The 13,979-nt window shown below is 39.2% G+C and overlaps 1 protein-coding gene across 3 annotated transcripts in view; it reads left to right on the top strand.

Annotated features, from left to right (window-relative positions):
- LOC127436513 (protein SCAI-like) overlaps positions 1-13,979 on the top strand; it is a 46,218-nt gene that overhangs the window by 15,063 nt on the left and 17,176 nt on the right. For 2 of the 3 annotated variants that reach the window (XM_051690769.1, XM_051690750.1), the window contains exon 2: positions 2,732-2,846. In XM_051690769.1, the coding sequence (XP_051546729.1) occupies positions 2,740-2,846 (107 nt within the window). In that variant the 5' untranslated portion in view covers positions 2,732-2,739. The remainder of the gene's footprint in view (positions 1-2,731; positions 2,847-13,979) is intronic. The other variant, XM_051690760.1, reaches the window with a different exon arrangement.

The following is a 13,979-nucleotide window of genomic DNA, read 5'->3' as shown; positions in this document are numbered from 1 at the left end:
GAGATCCGCACTTTCAGCTGCGGAGCTTGTTATCCAGAGACTGAACATTTGCCAGTAGAATACTGGGTAGCGGGGGTCGATTTGCGCGGCGTCTTACTCTGATGAGAACGCCGGCTCTGTTTCCCCTTTTCCACAGACAAAGGGGTCCGCTTGTTTGTAAACAGCAGGTCGGCATTGAGGAATTTGAAGTCCGGTTTACGGTGTGTAATTGCTGAACCAATGTCCAAAAGAGTTTGTCTGTCGTAGACAATAAGGCAGACAACATCCAAGACAAAAAACATAAGAACTGTAAACAAAACAAACAAAACACTACCATGTTATGTCGGAGCTCGCAACGCAGCTTTTATTTCTATAAATTTAATAAAAGCACAGGTCTCCTAAGCAACCAAATTGGCCCGGTTGCTAGGGAGGGTAGAGTCACATGGGGTAACCTCCTCGTGGTCGCTATAATGTGGTTTGCTCTCGGTTGGACGCGTGTTGAGTTGTGTGTGGATGCCGCGGTGGATGGCGTGAAGCCTCCACACGTGCTATGTCTCCACGGTAACGCGCTCAACAAGATGTGCAGGTTGATTGTCTCAGACACGGAGGCAACTGAGATTAATCCTCCGCCACCCGGATTGAGGCGAGTCACTACGCCACCACGGGGACTTAGAGTGCATTGGGAATTGGGCATTCCAAATTGGGGAGAAAAAGGGGAGGACAAGTCAAAATATATTTTTGTGGTATTAAATATTATGTCACACATGCTGTTGATTGAGCTTAACTTGTATTGAACCTGGAATATTCCTATAAAATGGTTATTTGATATCTTCTGCTTTAGTGTGTCAATAGGAAATATACATTTTAGATTTCCAAACAGTCTTTTTGCAAATAGAAGAGAACAGAAATAGAACAAGGAGTCCTTCAACAGATATTATGGTTCCCACATGGGTCAGTCTAGGTTTACATGAAGAGACAGAAGCAATTAAGACAGAACTGTGGCCAGTTCTTCAAGATGCTTGGAACAACCCACTTTTTCAACCAACATCCTTGAAAAATGAGCAACTAGTTGCCACTAGAGTACCATGGAGAATTGGTGCTGTTTTAAATATTTGGTGGTCACATCAAATATTGATTTTATTTTTTGATTTATTGTTTTTTTTTTTTTTTTGTTAATTGATAAATAAAAATGAAGGCATTTATTTTAAAAAATAAAAATCCTCATTATACAACATTTTGCACAAAAAACTGTTTGCACAGTACTGCACTTTTGATTAATATGTTAAAAATCACACTAAAGTGAGATGAAGAATCCAGTCATATCAATGACATATAGAAAGCCATTTTATTCCGCCATGTTGAGATCACATGACCAGCCTAATAATGCTCAGTTTATCTCAGTAACCTCTCTATTATTAGACAGTGACCAAGTTTATGTGGACACCAGAAAGCCGTTTATTGCGAGAAAGTTGCTAAAGGCTCGAAATCAGTGTTTGTGTTTACATGAGCTGTGTTAGCGTCTTTCTCTTTAGTCCCGCATACAAGCGGCTCTAACGGCAAAGCAGTTTTCCTGTGACACTTGTGTAAATAACAAACATGGTATCTGAGGAAGACTGCTATTTTATTGTCTGTTTCTTCACTTTATTTCCAGATATTCCAGAGTTGTTGCTGTGTTTGTTTCCTTCACTTTATATCGCGACCTGCAGTGGAATTGCACTGCAATAGTGGAGTTTCCCTCTTAAAACTCTGGGATTCCCCCAATATACTTGAGTGCATATACACGAACGTGAGGGACAGTCAGTATTTTACATTGGTGTGTACTGTATAAATGCGTATTGTTTATAGTTTATGTGATTTTCCTACTGTACTTCCAGAAATGTTGAATTCTTTCTGCTGTGTTGACATGTTGTTGGGCTCCATCCTATGATGTTTGTTATCCGGTTTGTTTATGCACATGCGCACTCCTCAAAAACCAGTTCGAATGCTGCTTATGCATTTACATGACCACAATAAGCCACGTTCTTCAGGAGAAACCAAGGTGTGTTAAACCGCTTTCCCTTACTCACTTAAACAGCGTAAGGAAATCAGCGTTCTTGTTAACATGATGTTTCAGAACGCCGCTTTCTGCAAAAACCCTTGAATAAACCTTTTTCTTAAGCGCATGTAAACGTAGTCAGTTTCGGTGGTAGAAAACAATGGCATCAAGAACCAAAAACTTGCTGTTGCATTATGCCGCACCCACACTAGTAGGTGTTCGTATAAAGTCTAATACCACTGTCATATCGGCCATAAAAAAATTAAATAACAATTACTGAGTGCACTTTTGAAGAAAGCTTCTTGCTGACTGTATTTTGTGTTATTCATTTTCATGAAGTTTTCCATAGACAGAAACATTTATTATTTTGAATATCTTGGTGAAACTTTTGTTCCAACTCTAACCAGCACAAGTTCCACAGAGCGTGTCACTTGGTTCGGAGGTGGAATTAGTCAGTTTTTGCCAAAGCTGATTCAACATCTGCCCACGTCACTGCTGCAGATTCTCATACCTACAATATGTCAGTTCAGAGTTCTGTGGCGTCCTGTTCAACTGTGATTCATAAAACTTGCCCCCACCACTGATGTCTACTTGAACAGCTTGTTTGCGCTAATGACTCTCTCGCTCTCTCTTTTTTTTTATTTTTATTTTTATTTTTTTTTTTTTTTTTTTTTACATAACTGCCGACAGTTATTAACTTTTCTGTTTTGTTTCCAGCAGCTGCCATGACAGGGGTGGGGGCAGAGGATGACATCCCTCTCTGTGAGAGGAAAACTGTCACAGACTTCTGCTATCTCCTGGACAAGTCCAAACAGCTTTTCAATGGCTTGAGGTCAGTCTCTTCTCTGTCTCTAAGTGTCTGAGCATTTTTCTGTTTGTTTGTGGTCTTGTTTGCCTTCCAGATTGCTGTCTGGCTCTTGTCGTGCTGTGACCTTATGTAAACTTACTCTCAGCTCACACTCTTACTTTCGCACTCTTTTTTTAGTGGGTGTGGTTGCTTTCTCTGAGCCCCTTTACACCTGGTATTTGAGATGTGTTTGGGGTGATCTGATCACAAGTGAACCACACCAAATACAGGTGTAAACAGGGTCCAAAACGTTTTGTGATCAGAACACTCAAACCACACTGGGAGGTAGATGAAAACACATTTGACTCCATTTGTATTTTGTAAATGCTAATATGTCCTAATGCATCCTGGACAAAAGCAAAGGACTGCCTACTCACCTGTCAACCAACCAGTATGCTAAAACAAGGGTTTTAAGCTTTGCCAGTTATGAGTGGCTTTAAAAGAAATTAACCATCCAGTTGGAAAATATGAAAAAGCACATACATATACATGCACAAGACTTCATAGAAATACAGCATTGCTAGTCACCAGTTTATGTTGTGTTTTGTGTGCTGGTGACCCTACCAGGCTTCTTAATTAACTAAACCAGCTTCAACTGAAAGACCATGCTGGTCAACAAACTTCAACAGCTGGGTTTTGCTGGTAAAAAGCATGGCTAAGGTGGTCCACCAGCTAGACCAGCACCAAACCAGCACAGACCAGCATCAACCATCTTAGACCAGCATGGGAATTGCATGCTGGTTAAGCTGGATTTTTTAGCAGGGAAGTGATCTATGTACAGTAATCACAAATCTTAGATTGAATATCTGATCTGAAGTGGTCACAGGAGACGCATTTGCGATGCATGTTCCTATGTGTGAACGCCAATCTATGTCACCTGACCACTTATGATCAGATCACCCGAGTCCAGGTGTAAACAGGGCATTTATGCTTTGATGTTGGCCTGTTTAGCCGTAGGGAGCTGAGAGCCCTTTATTTTGTCCAGTGTCTGGTTGAAGGGAGCTGGCTTTTACATCTGAATGAATCTTCTGTGCTCATCTTCCACCCCGTCATATCTGCCAGTGTTTGTCTCTGCATTACACACACTCTCAAGAAATGAATCACGTCACTCCGTGTTTATCACCATTTCTCAGTGGCCAGTAGTTTGTGTTTGAGTTGATCAGTCATTTTTAGCTTTGACTATTTATAGGACAAGTATGTCAGTAGCTGTGGGCTCTATCTCCCTCTCTTTTAGTCTTTTCTCTCTCTCTTCCCCACTCTTTTTCTCTCTCTTTCCTTCTCGTCTTCACCATCTGTGTCCTTTTCCTTTACTCTTATCTCTTTGTTCATGCCCCATCTTTATTTGCACAATGTGTGTGTCTCTTATATTTCAATTACATAAGTGGCTCAGACCCCTGCAATCCAGGAGGTTTGTTCATAGGGTAACCCCACATGTTCTAGTATTCAGATATTCATGGTGTTGTTTTGTTGTGCATAAATGAAGTTCATATGCCAGAGGTTGGTTGTAGATGTTCAGGTCAGTGTATCACTAATCATAATTGTTCTGGGAAACCCTTGAGGCTGGGAAATATATTGATTCATATTGATACTTTGGGGAAATATTGTACATTGTAGTAATTTTATATAGCTTAAGCAGGATAGTTTTTAGCCTTTAAGGATAGTCTCAGTGTGTTTCTAATCATGGATAATCATCTGTAGTGACTGTAGCAGAACAATATCTATTGCTGAAGTTTTGAGGAAAACACTTTTTCATCCATTAACTGTAATAGAATACTGTAAAATATTAAAGGTGCAAGAGATATTGGAGGCTGATATATTATTGATCGATAACTGGGGAAATTAAAATATTATATTGCGGCGATAGTTGAATTGATGCAGATATTTTCGACTGTAATTTGTTATGGTTTATTTACTTGTGCCATAAAATCTTTGACGGCTTGCGGCTTCTCTCCTTGTCACACAGTTGCAAGTGTCTGTGTGCGTTTGCACAAACAGTGTTTGTGACCAAGAAGTTAAAAAAGCAAAGTTTAAGTTACATAGGCCAATTGACAAAGGTGGGTTAGGCTTACCCAAGATTTTGTTTTATTATTATGCATTCGGTCTCAGACATTTGGCTCATTGGTCGCTTCCACCTGAAAGAGCCCCTCCCTGGTTCTGCATTGAACAAGAACTACTTGCCCCTATTTTGCCATTGCAAAGCCTTTCCATCAAACTAACCAGAGAAGTTAAATCACACCCTGCTATTTCACATTTGCACTCAGTATGGACAAAAGTGTCCAGAGTGTTTAATTCAGATAATTATCTAAATGTTGCCTCGAGCCTATGGCGAAACCCCAAACTATGCATTAATAAGTCCCCTTTTTGTTGGTCAGAGTGGATTGCGAGGGGGGTTAATACACTCTGTGATCTTTATAAGTGGTGTGATGAGATCCTTTGAAAATTTGGTTCAAGATTTTGGGATCCCCAGATCTCAGTTTTTTAGGTATCTTCAGTTACGCCACTTGCTCTGTACTATTTTTGGGAGTAGCATACACCCCCCTAAAGCAGCAGATACTCTAGGAGAGGTGATTTCTGCTTTTGGAAAAGGTCATGAGGCATCAGTGTATTACTCCCTGTTAATTCAGTGTCTGGGGGACGGAACTTTGACTTCTCTCAAGAGATTGTGGGAGAAAGATTTGAACTTGGTATTGGAGGAGGGAGTGTGGTATAGGATTCTAAAAAGCATCAAGTCTACATCTAGAGATGCAAGGGTCCGTCTGATGCAATTTAAGATTTTGCATCAATTATATTGGACCCCTTCTAGATTGTATAGGCTGGGTTTAAAAGACACACCCACCTGTTGGCGATGCCAGTTGGAGGATGGAGATTTATTACATGCCTTCTTGTCTTGTTCAAGGATTCAGGAGTTTTGGTTGAGAGTCCAGAATTTTGTTTCCGAGGTCCTGGGCACTTAGGTTCTGTTCTGTCCCAGACTTTGTGTGTTGGGTGATGGGGCGGTTATCAATATAGCCGATGGGTATGTAAAGAGGCGAGTCCTCACCGCGTGAAGATCGGGAGACAGATAATTGTGAGGGGATGGAAGTCGACGGGCACTCCCTCTTTTTATGAATGGTGCACCGAATTGGGTAAGGTAGCATCATTTGAAGAGATGTCATATAGACGGCTTGGCAATTTGTCTGCATATGATAAGAAATGGGGAAGGTTTTTGGCCTTTTTGGGGGGGTGCTTGGTGACAGGCTGTGGAGAGAAACATTTTGTTTGGTTTGGATATATATTTGTTAAATTTGATTGTTTTTTATATAAATATTTATTCTTAAGTGTTTCCTTAAAGAATTTTTTTTTCTTTTTTTTTTTTTTTTTCTTTCTGTATATATATGTGTGGTTATTTTCATTTTGTGTTGGACCACTGGTTGTGTGTAGCGGTGTTCAGGGGAAGGGACATACAATTTTATAAATTGATTCAGTGTGTGTATGCTCTGTTTGTGTAATCCTGTTTGATAGAATCAATAAAAAAAAATTATAAAAAAATAAAAGCAAAGTTAGCATGACATGTTGCTCTGTGAAGATTATTTTAAGATCTATGCTCCTTGTTACATTGTTTTTTTACTTGTTTTAAATGGAATCATTGCTGTTAATTAATTGTCTCATTTTGGTTTAATTCATTGTTACATCTCTTTGAAGTTTTCTCTCTCTGTTTAACTTGGTGATTTATTATCAGGATTGCCATATAATACTTATATAAATGGACACGATACAATTTATGCAAGTGTAATGTAATTTACTTCTCATTCAAATCAGCATACATCTGTAACATAGTCACACTTATGGTTCACGTCGCATCCGGCAAACCTCAAACGACAGCAGTTAAAGGCCCGGGTATACTTTTTTTTCTGCATTCCAGATCGGATTGCACCCAGTTGACCACGTTGCCTTTCAAATTATACTCTTTTGACCATGAACGCGTTCAACGCTTGTGCACTAGGACTGCTTTATAATACTCTTTTAGTACCATAAACAGACAAGGACTGTCCTAGTGTCATGAAAATCTGGGCCACACGTGGACAGTCCATGAAGACAAAATTTGTGTCACATACTGTGCAGGGAGCAATCCACAGCGCAGACAACCGAAGTATATTTTGGCCTTAAGAGTTCCAATGTTTTAAATGACTTCAATATTATTTTCAAGTGAGTATTTTTTACCTAATTAGCTAGCAGCTCCAGTATAAAAGGTTAAAATGCAAAAAAATAAAAATAAATTGCAGTTATCAGCCACAGTGAGCTATGAATTATTGGTATCAGCACAAAAATTCCATATTGGTGCATCCCTATCAAATAGAGTTAGCTAAATCCTTCAAAATAAAAAGACCTATTCTGGAAAACAAGAAATTCAGCAGTACCAAATATAAGCATTACATGACTTGACTATAAATTGTAAATAGCTGTATTTCTAGTATCTGAGGTTCTGTAGGTTAGCACATTGAAAAAAGGACCCCTGCTGCAGTGTATCTAGAACTGCTTGCCAAGGCAAACATCACTATTACTATTGCTTATTTATAGGGTTAGGGATGAGACATCAGTGTTTTTTTGTCTGTTTCCTGGAAGAAAAAGACAGTAAATTTTAAATGTATACACCTGCCAAAAGTTCATTTCCCCGCCCCCCAAAACTAATACACATGGAATAAAAGCCGCAAAACTAAAATTTTGATTTCATGTGGTCGTTTCTCTTCGGGATATTTTCAGTCAGTGAACTACACTGCCAAACTGTAGATATCAGCTTATACTAGAACGAAAAGGTTACAACCTCTTTATAACTTTTTCAGTAGATGTCAGCATTAGCATTGTAGCACTAGCCCAGGCATTAAGGTGAATTTAGTTCTTCATTGCTCTTGCATGAAATTGTTCATATGATGCTGCATACCAGTAAACAAATATATGCATATAGGACCTATGAATTTCATACCTTAATAGTAGCATGTGTCCAGAGCAAAAGCAGTGTCAACTTGTAGGGCTTGTTGCTTGTTATTAGGCCACACCCCCATGGCCTGTTTCTCCATGCTAATTAGGCTGGCTAACCAGTAGCGGCCTACTTCTGTTTTTGATGCTTAGCAACACATTAAGGAGTTGAGTAATGAAAAGACTATTATTAATTGGTCTCATTTCCTTATGTAATACTTTCCCTACTTGATAACTCTCGCTTTGTCTCACCTCTTTGGCTGTTCACACCGCAGCTGAATGTAGCCCAAATCTGATTTTCTGCTCAAATCTGATTTTTTTCTTTCTTTGTGGGGTTGTTCACATGACATTTTGAATGTAGCCCTTATGCTCCTAAAGTGACCCACATGGGCAACACTCCATGAGCATGTGTATAAAAAAACCACATGTTCATCATTAAAATATGTGTTAATTATAATTAAAAGAATAATTAGCCATTACTTTTTTTTTTAATGTTTATTTATTTATTTTTTTTATTTTTCATCTAAAATTGAATCAGCAAGTGATGGAGAAAAACCTGCAGATGCCATGTCATTTGCAGTAGTATGGTAGAAGTTAATTCCCATGGAGGTTCAACAATTTAATATTACTTGCAAAACACACCATAAAATCAAATGGTAGCTGGAAAAACAACATTTATTTATGACATAAATAAAAGGTAAGAAGAGTTGTTGTTTATAATTATTTCAGATTTACATTATCTTCCTTGCTTTCACGTTTTGTTGAGCAATATAAAAACTGTTTTCTGTGACATGAGTAAGAGCACAGTTACATAAATCTACCTCTGTATGTTTTCATGCACAAATCTTACTTCTATAATCCAAACGAATCACTGAACTCAGTTCTTGAAGCCTATTGTTTTTCTTTTCTTTTCTTTTCTTTAAAGGTGCACTCAGTCATTTTTTCCTTATTTGAAAAGTTTTAATTTTTAAGAAATTAATTGTAATTTTGAAACCATGAGCACCCACATGAGATGAAGACTCCAGTCATATCACTAAGCTTCTAAAAGCTATTTTATTCTACATGGAGAGGGTCCCCTCATGGGGGCAGCCATGTTAAAATCACATGACTAGCCAAATACTACTCACTTAATCTCAGTATCTGCCCTGTTATTGGACACTTTCACTCTTGGATTAAATGAATCCTGGCTGACTGTGAATAGTTCATTTCTTCAATGACATCAGTAACTGAAAACTATTGTGTTTAAATAATGCTGCATCCACGCCCCTAGGTGTCATTGGAAGTCTAAGACAATGTGAAAAAAAAAACTTACTGAATGCACCTTTAAAAAATACATTAATGTGTTAACTAGAAAATATGTCAAATGAGTTGGTTGATATATAAAAATCACGGTAAATCTGACCTGGCTGTGCACACTGAAGTCACGGTGAAAAAAAAATCAGATACGCATCTGATTTATTTCCACTTATGAAAGTGTACCAGATTGGATTGCAAAATGTCAGAATCTATGCACTTGTGGCTGTTCACACTGTTATCCAATAAGCAGATCTGTGTCACGTGTGATTTAAAAAAAAAAATCAGAATAGGGACAACTGAGGCCAGAATTGGGCTTGATTCAAGAAAGAGATAGTTATGCTGGCTTGAGGTTTTTGTATTCAAATTTTTACAACCAACACGCATTATAGAATGAATTTCTAATTATAAACTAATTATGTTAGTTTAATTATCATTTTTTGTGCAGAATTATAAAAATTAGCAGTCTTAATTACTGATAAATTACACATGTAGGGCCCTATTTTAAGAGCGCTAGCGCTAAGTGCAGTGCTATGATTAAAGTCATAAGCGCAAAGTCAAGGGCCATGGCCGTGAAGTTTTGGTATTTTCGTGCAAGCATGCGCTAAGTCAGGGTTCAAGTGGGTTTGGTGAAATTGAGCATGCAAAACGCTAATGGGCTGAGTCAAGTGCAATTTAATTCTGAGGTTCTTCTCCATTAATTGCACCGTCTGCGTCCTATTATATAGTCCATCCGCTGTCAAGCACCAACAAAGACAGCACATTCATAATAAGTTAGTAGTGTAAATGGACTGTATGCAATGAAGTAGAAGAATAGAAACATGGACTTCACTCTGAATCAACAGGTGGAAAAAATACCAGTACAAATTATATCATACAATTGTAAATATAAACATAATAATAATAACTGAAAAATAAACCATGGTCTACATATAGTTTAACACAAATATCACCTGCACGTGGAATTTCCAAACTGCAAATGTTGGAACTGCATCTAGACTTAGGCTTCTCAAACGACTTAACGCAGTGAACTATTTCTCAGAAAAATAGCTAATTGCACTTTGTGCCACTTTATTAACATACAATACACCCACAGTTTGTGCGCATATACCCACAGATAGCACAAACACTCCCACCCATGGCCACTTGCGCTTTGCTCTGGCACCAAAACAAGATCAACCTTTGCATGTCACCATGCAACACACAGACTGACACACAGGCCAAAAACATAGACAAACAGAGTGATACAGATTGTGAAATGTCCCAGTACTGTTACATTAAATATAACTGCAGCACTCTTGGTATGCATCTTGACCAATCAGATTAGAGGACCGGAACAAGATTTCATGTAAAGTGGTACAATTAAAACATTGGCGTACAAGAGATTTCAGCCATAGTAAACAGACGTAATATCCTTTTGTTACCCCTCAGCTATACCACATCTGGCCCCTTCTGCACACAGACCCCATCCTTTTTCCCTCATTTCCTGCCATCCCTACTTTACAGGTCTGTCCCTGGCTGTGGTCTGTCAGTGAATCTGTCTTGCGGGTATTAATGCTGTCAGAGAGGATGGGAAATTAATGGTGCATGGAATGAAATTAAAGCCCTCCTTAATGACCGCACCTATCTCCTTTCTGACCTTGTTTCTGGCAGCCCACAAGGGCATTGGGGTGAACCATAAATCTCACAACTCCATCTCTTTAACCTTACTGTGTGTGGTTTGTGTGTGTGTTTGTTTGTGTGTGTGTGTGTGTGTGTGTGTGTGTGTGTGTGATGAATGCTTGTTATGAATGGAAGCCGTGCAATTCCAAATCAAATGTGCACTATCGTCTGTGTGCACATGCTACTGCTCCGGGTTTAACTGTAACCTGCATGAATGAAAGGAGGTGTGTCTGTGCACTGGTGCTTTACTGCATTGTATGCTGTGTGTATGCTATGTTTTGCAAGTCTGTTTGTGCGTGGCTCTGTCAAGGTTATGCCTAGACATTATTAATTTTTAAAGGTAAATATATCTTCCCCTTACTTTCCCTTATAAATGACCCTTAGAGGTTCATAAAGGATACATCATCATTATTGTAATCATGTGTGAGCATGTGTGCTTGTAAAAGAGGACTTTTGCATATACCGAGTGCATTCACAACCTCACTTCCATTCCTAGTCCCTGCCTCTGTTGTCATAGCAACCCTCTGATGATAACAATAGGGCCTAGAGGTTTTTTGGGAGGGTACAGGGGAAAAGGACGGGAAAGGAATACAGAGCGAGAGAGTAGGTGGAGGAGGCAAAAAAAGCTCCAACTGATTGCCATAGCTCATCAAATTCCATCACATCGTCGGCACTATGACTCACCACAGCCCTGCCCAAACACTCACCCACTCTCAGTTTCTGACTCCATCCCTCTCTTGTGTATTTTAATGCTCTGTGCACTGTCCAACCTTCTCGTCATTTTCATGGTGATGCTAATGAAGTGCATGGCAGCCATGACTAGTTGGATTTTTATAGGCCTTCTTTTTATCTGCATGTCCACATGATGTCTCGTGGCCCATTGTAGTCATGTCAAGGCAGAGGGGCTGAAATGCCTTATACAGGTGCATCTCAATAAATTAGAATGTCGTGGAAAAGTTCATTTATTTCAGTAATTCAACTCAAATTGTGAAACTCGTGTATTAAATAAATTCAATGCACACAGACTGAAGTAGTTTAAGTCTTTGGTTCTTTTAATTGTGATGATTTTGGCTCACATTTAACAAAAACCCACCAATTCACTATCTCAAAAAATTAGAATATGGTGACATGCCAATCAGCTAATCAACCCAAAACACCTGCAAAGGTTTCCTGAGCCTTCAAAATGGTCTCTCAGTTTGGTTCACTAGGCTACACAATCATGGGGAAGACTGCTGATCTGACAGTTGTCCAGAAGACAATCACTGACACCCTTCACAAGGAGGGTAAGCCACAAACATTCATTGCCAAAGAAGCTGGCTGTTCACAGAGTGCTGTATCCAAGCATATTAACAGAAAGTTGAGTGGAAGGAAAAAGTGTGGAAGAAAAAGATGCACAATCAACCGAGAGAACCGCAGCCTTTCGATTGTCAAGCAAAATCGATTCAAGAATTTGGGTGAACTTCACAAGGAATGGACTGAGGCTGGGGTCAAGGCATCAAGAGCCACCACACACAGACGTGTCAAGGAATTTGGCTACAGTTGTCGTATTCCTCTTGTTAAGCCACTCCTGAACCACAGACAACGTCAGAGGCGTCTTACCTGGGCTAAGGAGAAGAAGAACTGGACTGTTGCCCAGTGGTCCTAAGTCCTCTTTTCAGATGAGAGCAAGTTTTGTATTTCATTTGGAAACCAAGGTCCTAGAGTCTGGAGGAAGGGTGGAGAAGCTCATAGCCCAAGTTGCTTGAAGTCCAGTGTTAAGTTTCCACAGTCTGTGATGATTTGGGGTGCAATGTCATCTGCTGGTGTTGGTCCATTGTGTTTTTTGAAAACCAAAGTCACTGCACCCGTTTACCAAGAAATTTTGGAGCACTTCATGCTTCCTTCTGCTGACCAGCTTTTTAAAGATGCTGATTTCATTTTCCAGCAGGATTTGGCACCTGCCCAAAAAATGCAGATGAGCTGAAGGCCACTGTCAAAGAAACCTGGGCTTCCATACCACCTCAGCAGTGCGACAAACTGATCACCTCCATGCCACGCCGAATTGAGGCAGTAATTAAAGCAAAAGGAGCCCCTACCAAGTATTGAGTACATATACAGTAAATGAACATACTTTCCTGAAGGCCAACAATTCACTAAAAATGTTTTTTTTTATTGGTCTTATGATGTATTCTAATTTTTTGAGATAGTGAATTGGTGGGTTTTTGTTAAATGTGAGCCAAAATCATCACAATTAAAAGAACCAAAGACTTAAACTACTTCAGTCTGTGTGCACTGAATTTATTTAATACACGAGTTTCACAATTTGAGTTGAATTACTGAAATAAATGAACTTTTCCATGACATTCTAATTTATTGAGATGCACCTGTATAATGATATGTGGGTACAGCGTTAGGGCAAATGTGGGGTGTCATGAAATCAGCACCATGTGGGAGAAGACGATTATGCAAGGTATGGTTACAGCAGGGCTGAACAATTCAACAGTTTTGTTAGAATTTGAGAATAAAAATTAACCAAATTAAACCATGTAATGTATTAGTTCAATTAGTTTTATTACACAGTGTCTACATCAGATGTGTTTAACATCCTGCTGCCATTGTCCACACTGTGGAAAAGTTCTGATCTCATGAAATTAACCCATTCGCACGTGCACCAAGTGTAATTTGAGGAGCGTTGCAACAATTTTTTTTAAATAAGTCTGATGTCTGCTTTGCTATTGTCAAATCTTGGGTGCTCAAACTTTAGCGGGTTGCCATGAACGCTAGTCAGGTTAGCGGTAATGTTCTTTCTATCCTGCGTGCTGGTCACATGGCCACACTCAAGAGTCATGCATTACAGTCATGGACAAGAAAGTGGCAGAAACTAATGTTATCAATAAAAATGTAAGATATTATTCTGCCCTCAAAGATCAACATTGGCTCAACCAATGGTGTGAGTTTGGTGCACGGCTATCTGTTTCGTCTGGCCAGAGAAAGATTGTAAAAGATTTGGAAAACCTTTTTGAAAACAGTCATTATTTTTGCAGCTTTGTTGGCTGCCACTAGTGGTGCAGAAATTACACACTTCACCTTTAAATTTAGAGCTAAATCTGGCATCACACTAGCAGACTCAAAACAACTCTATTTTGGCTGAGGGTGTCACATACAGACGGTTTTGCTCACTCTCTTCAGTCGAAGGTATGACACACTTGCCGATTAAGAATGTGGAGGGGC

The sequence above is a fragment of the Myxocyprinus asiaticus genome, chromosome 4, assembly GCF_019703515.2.
Source record: "Myxocyprinus asiaticus isolate MX2 ecotype Aquarium Trade chromosome 4, UBuf_Myxa_2, whole genome shotgun sequence".
In the NCBI taxonomy this organism is placed as follows: domain Eukaryota; kingdom Metazoa; phylum Chordata; class Actinopteri; order Cypriniformes; family Catostomidae; genus Myxocyprinus; species Myxocyprinus asiaticus.
Note: the sequence above shows the minus strand (reverse complement) of the source record. Positions and strands in the feature narration are given on the sequence as shown.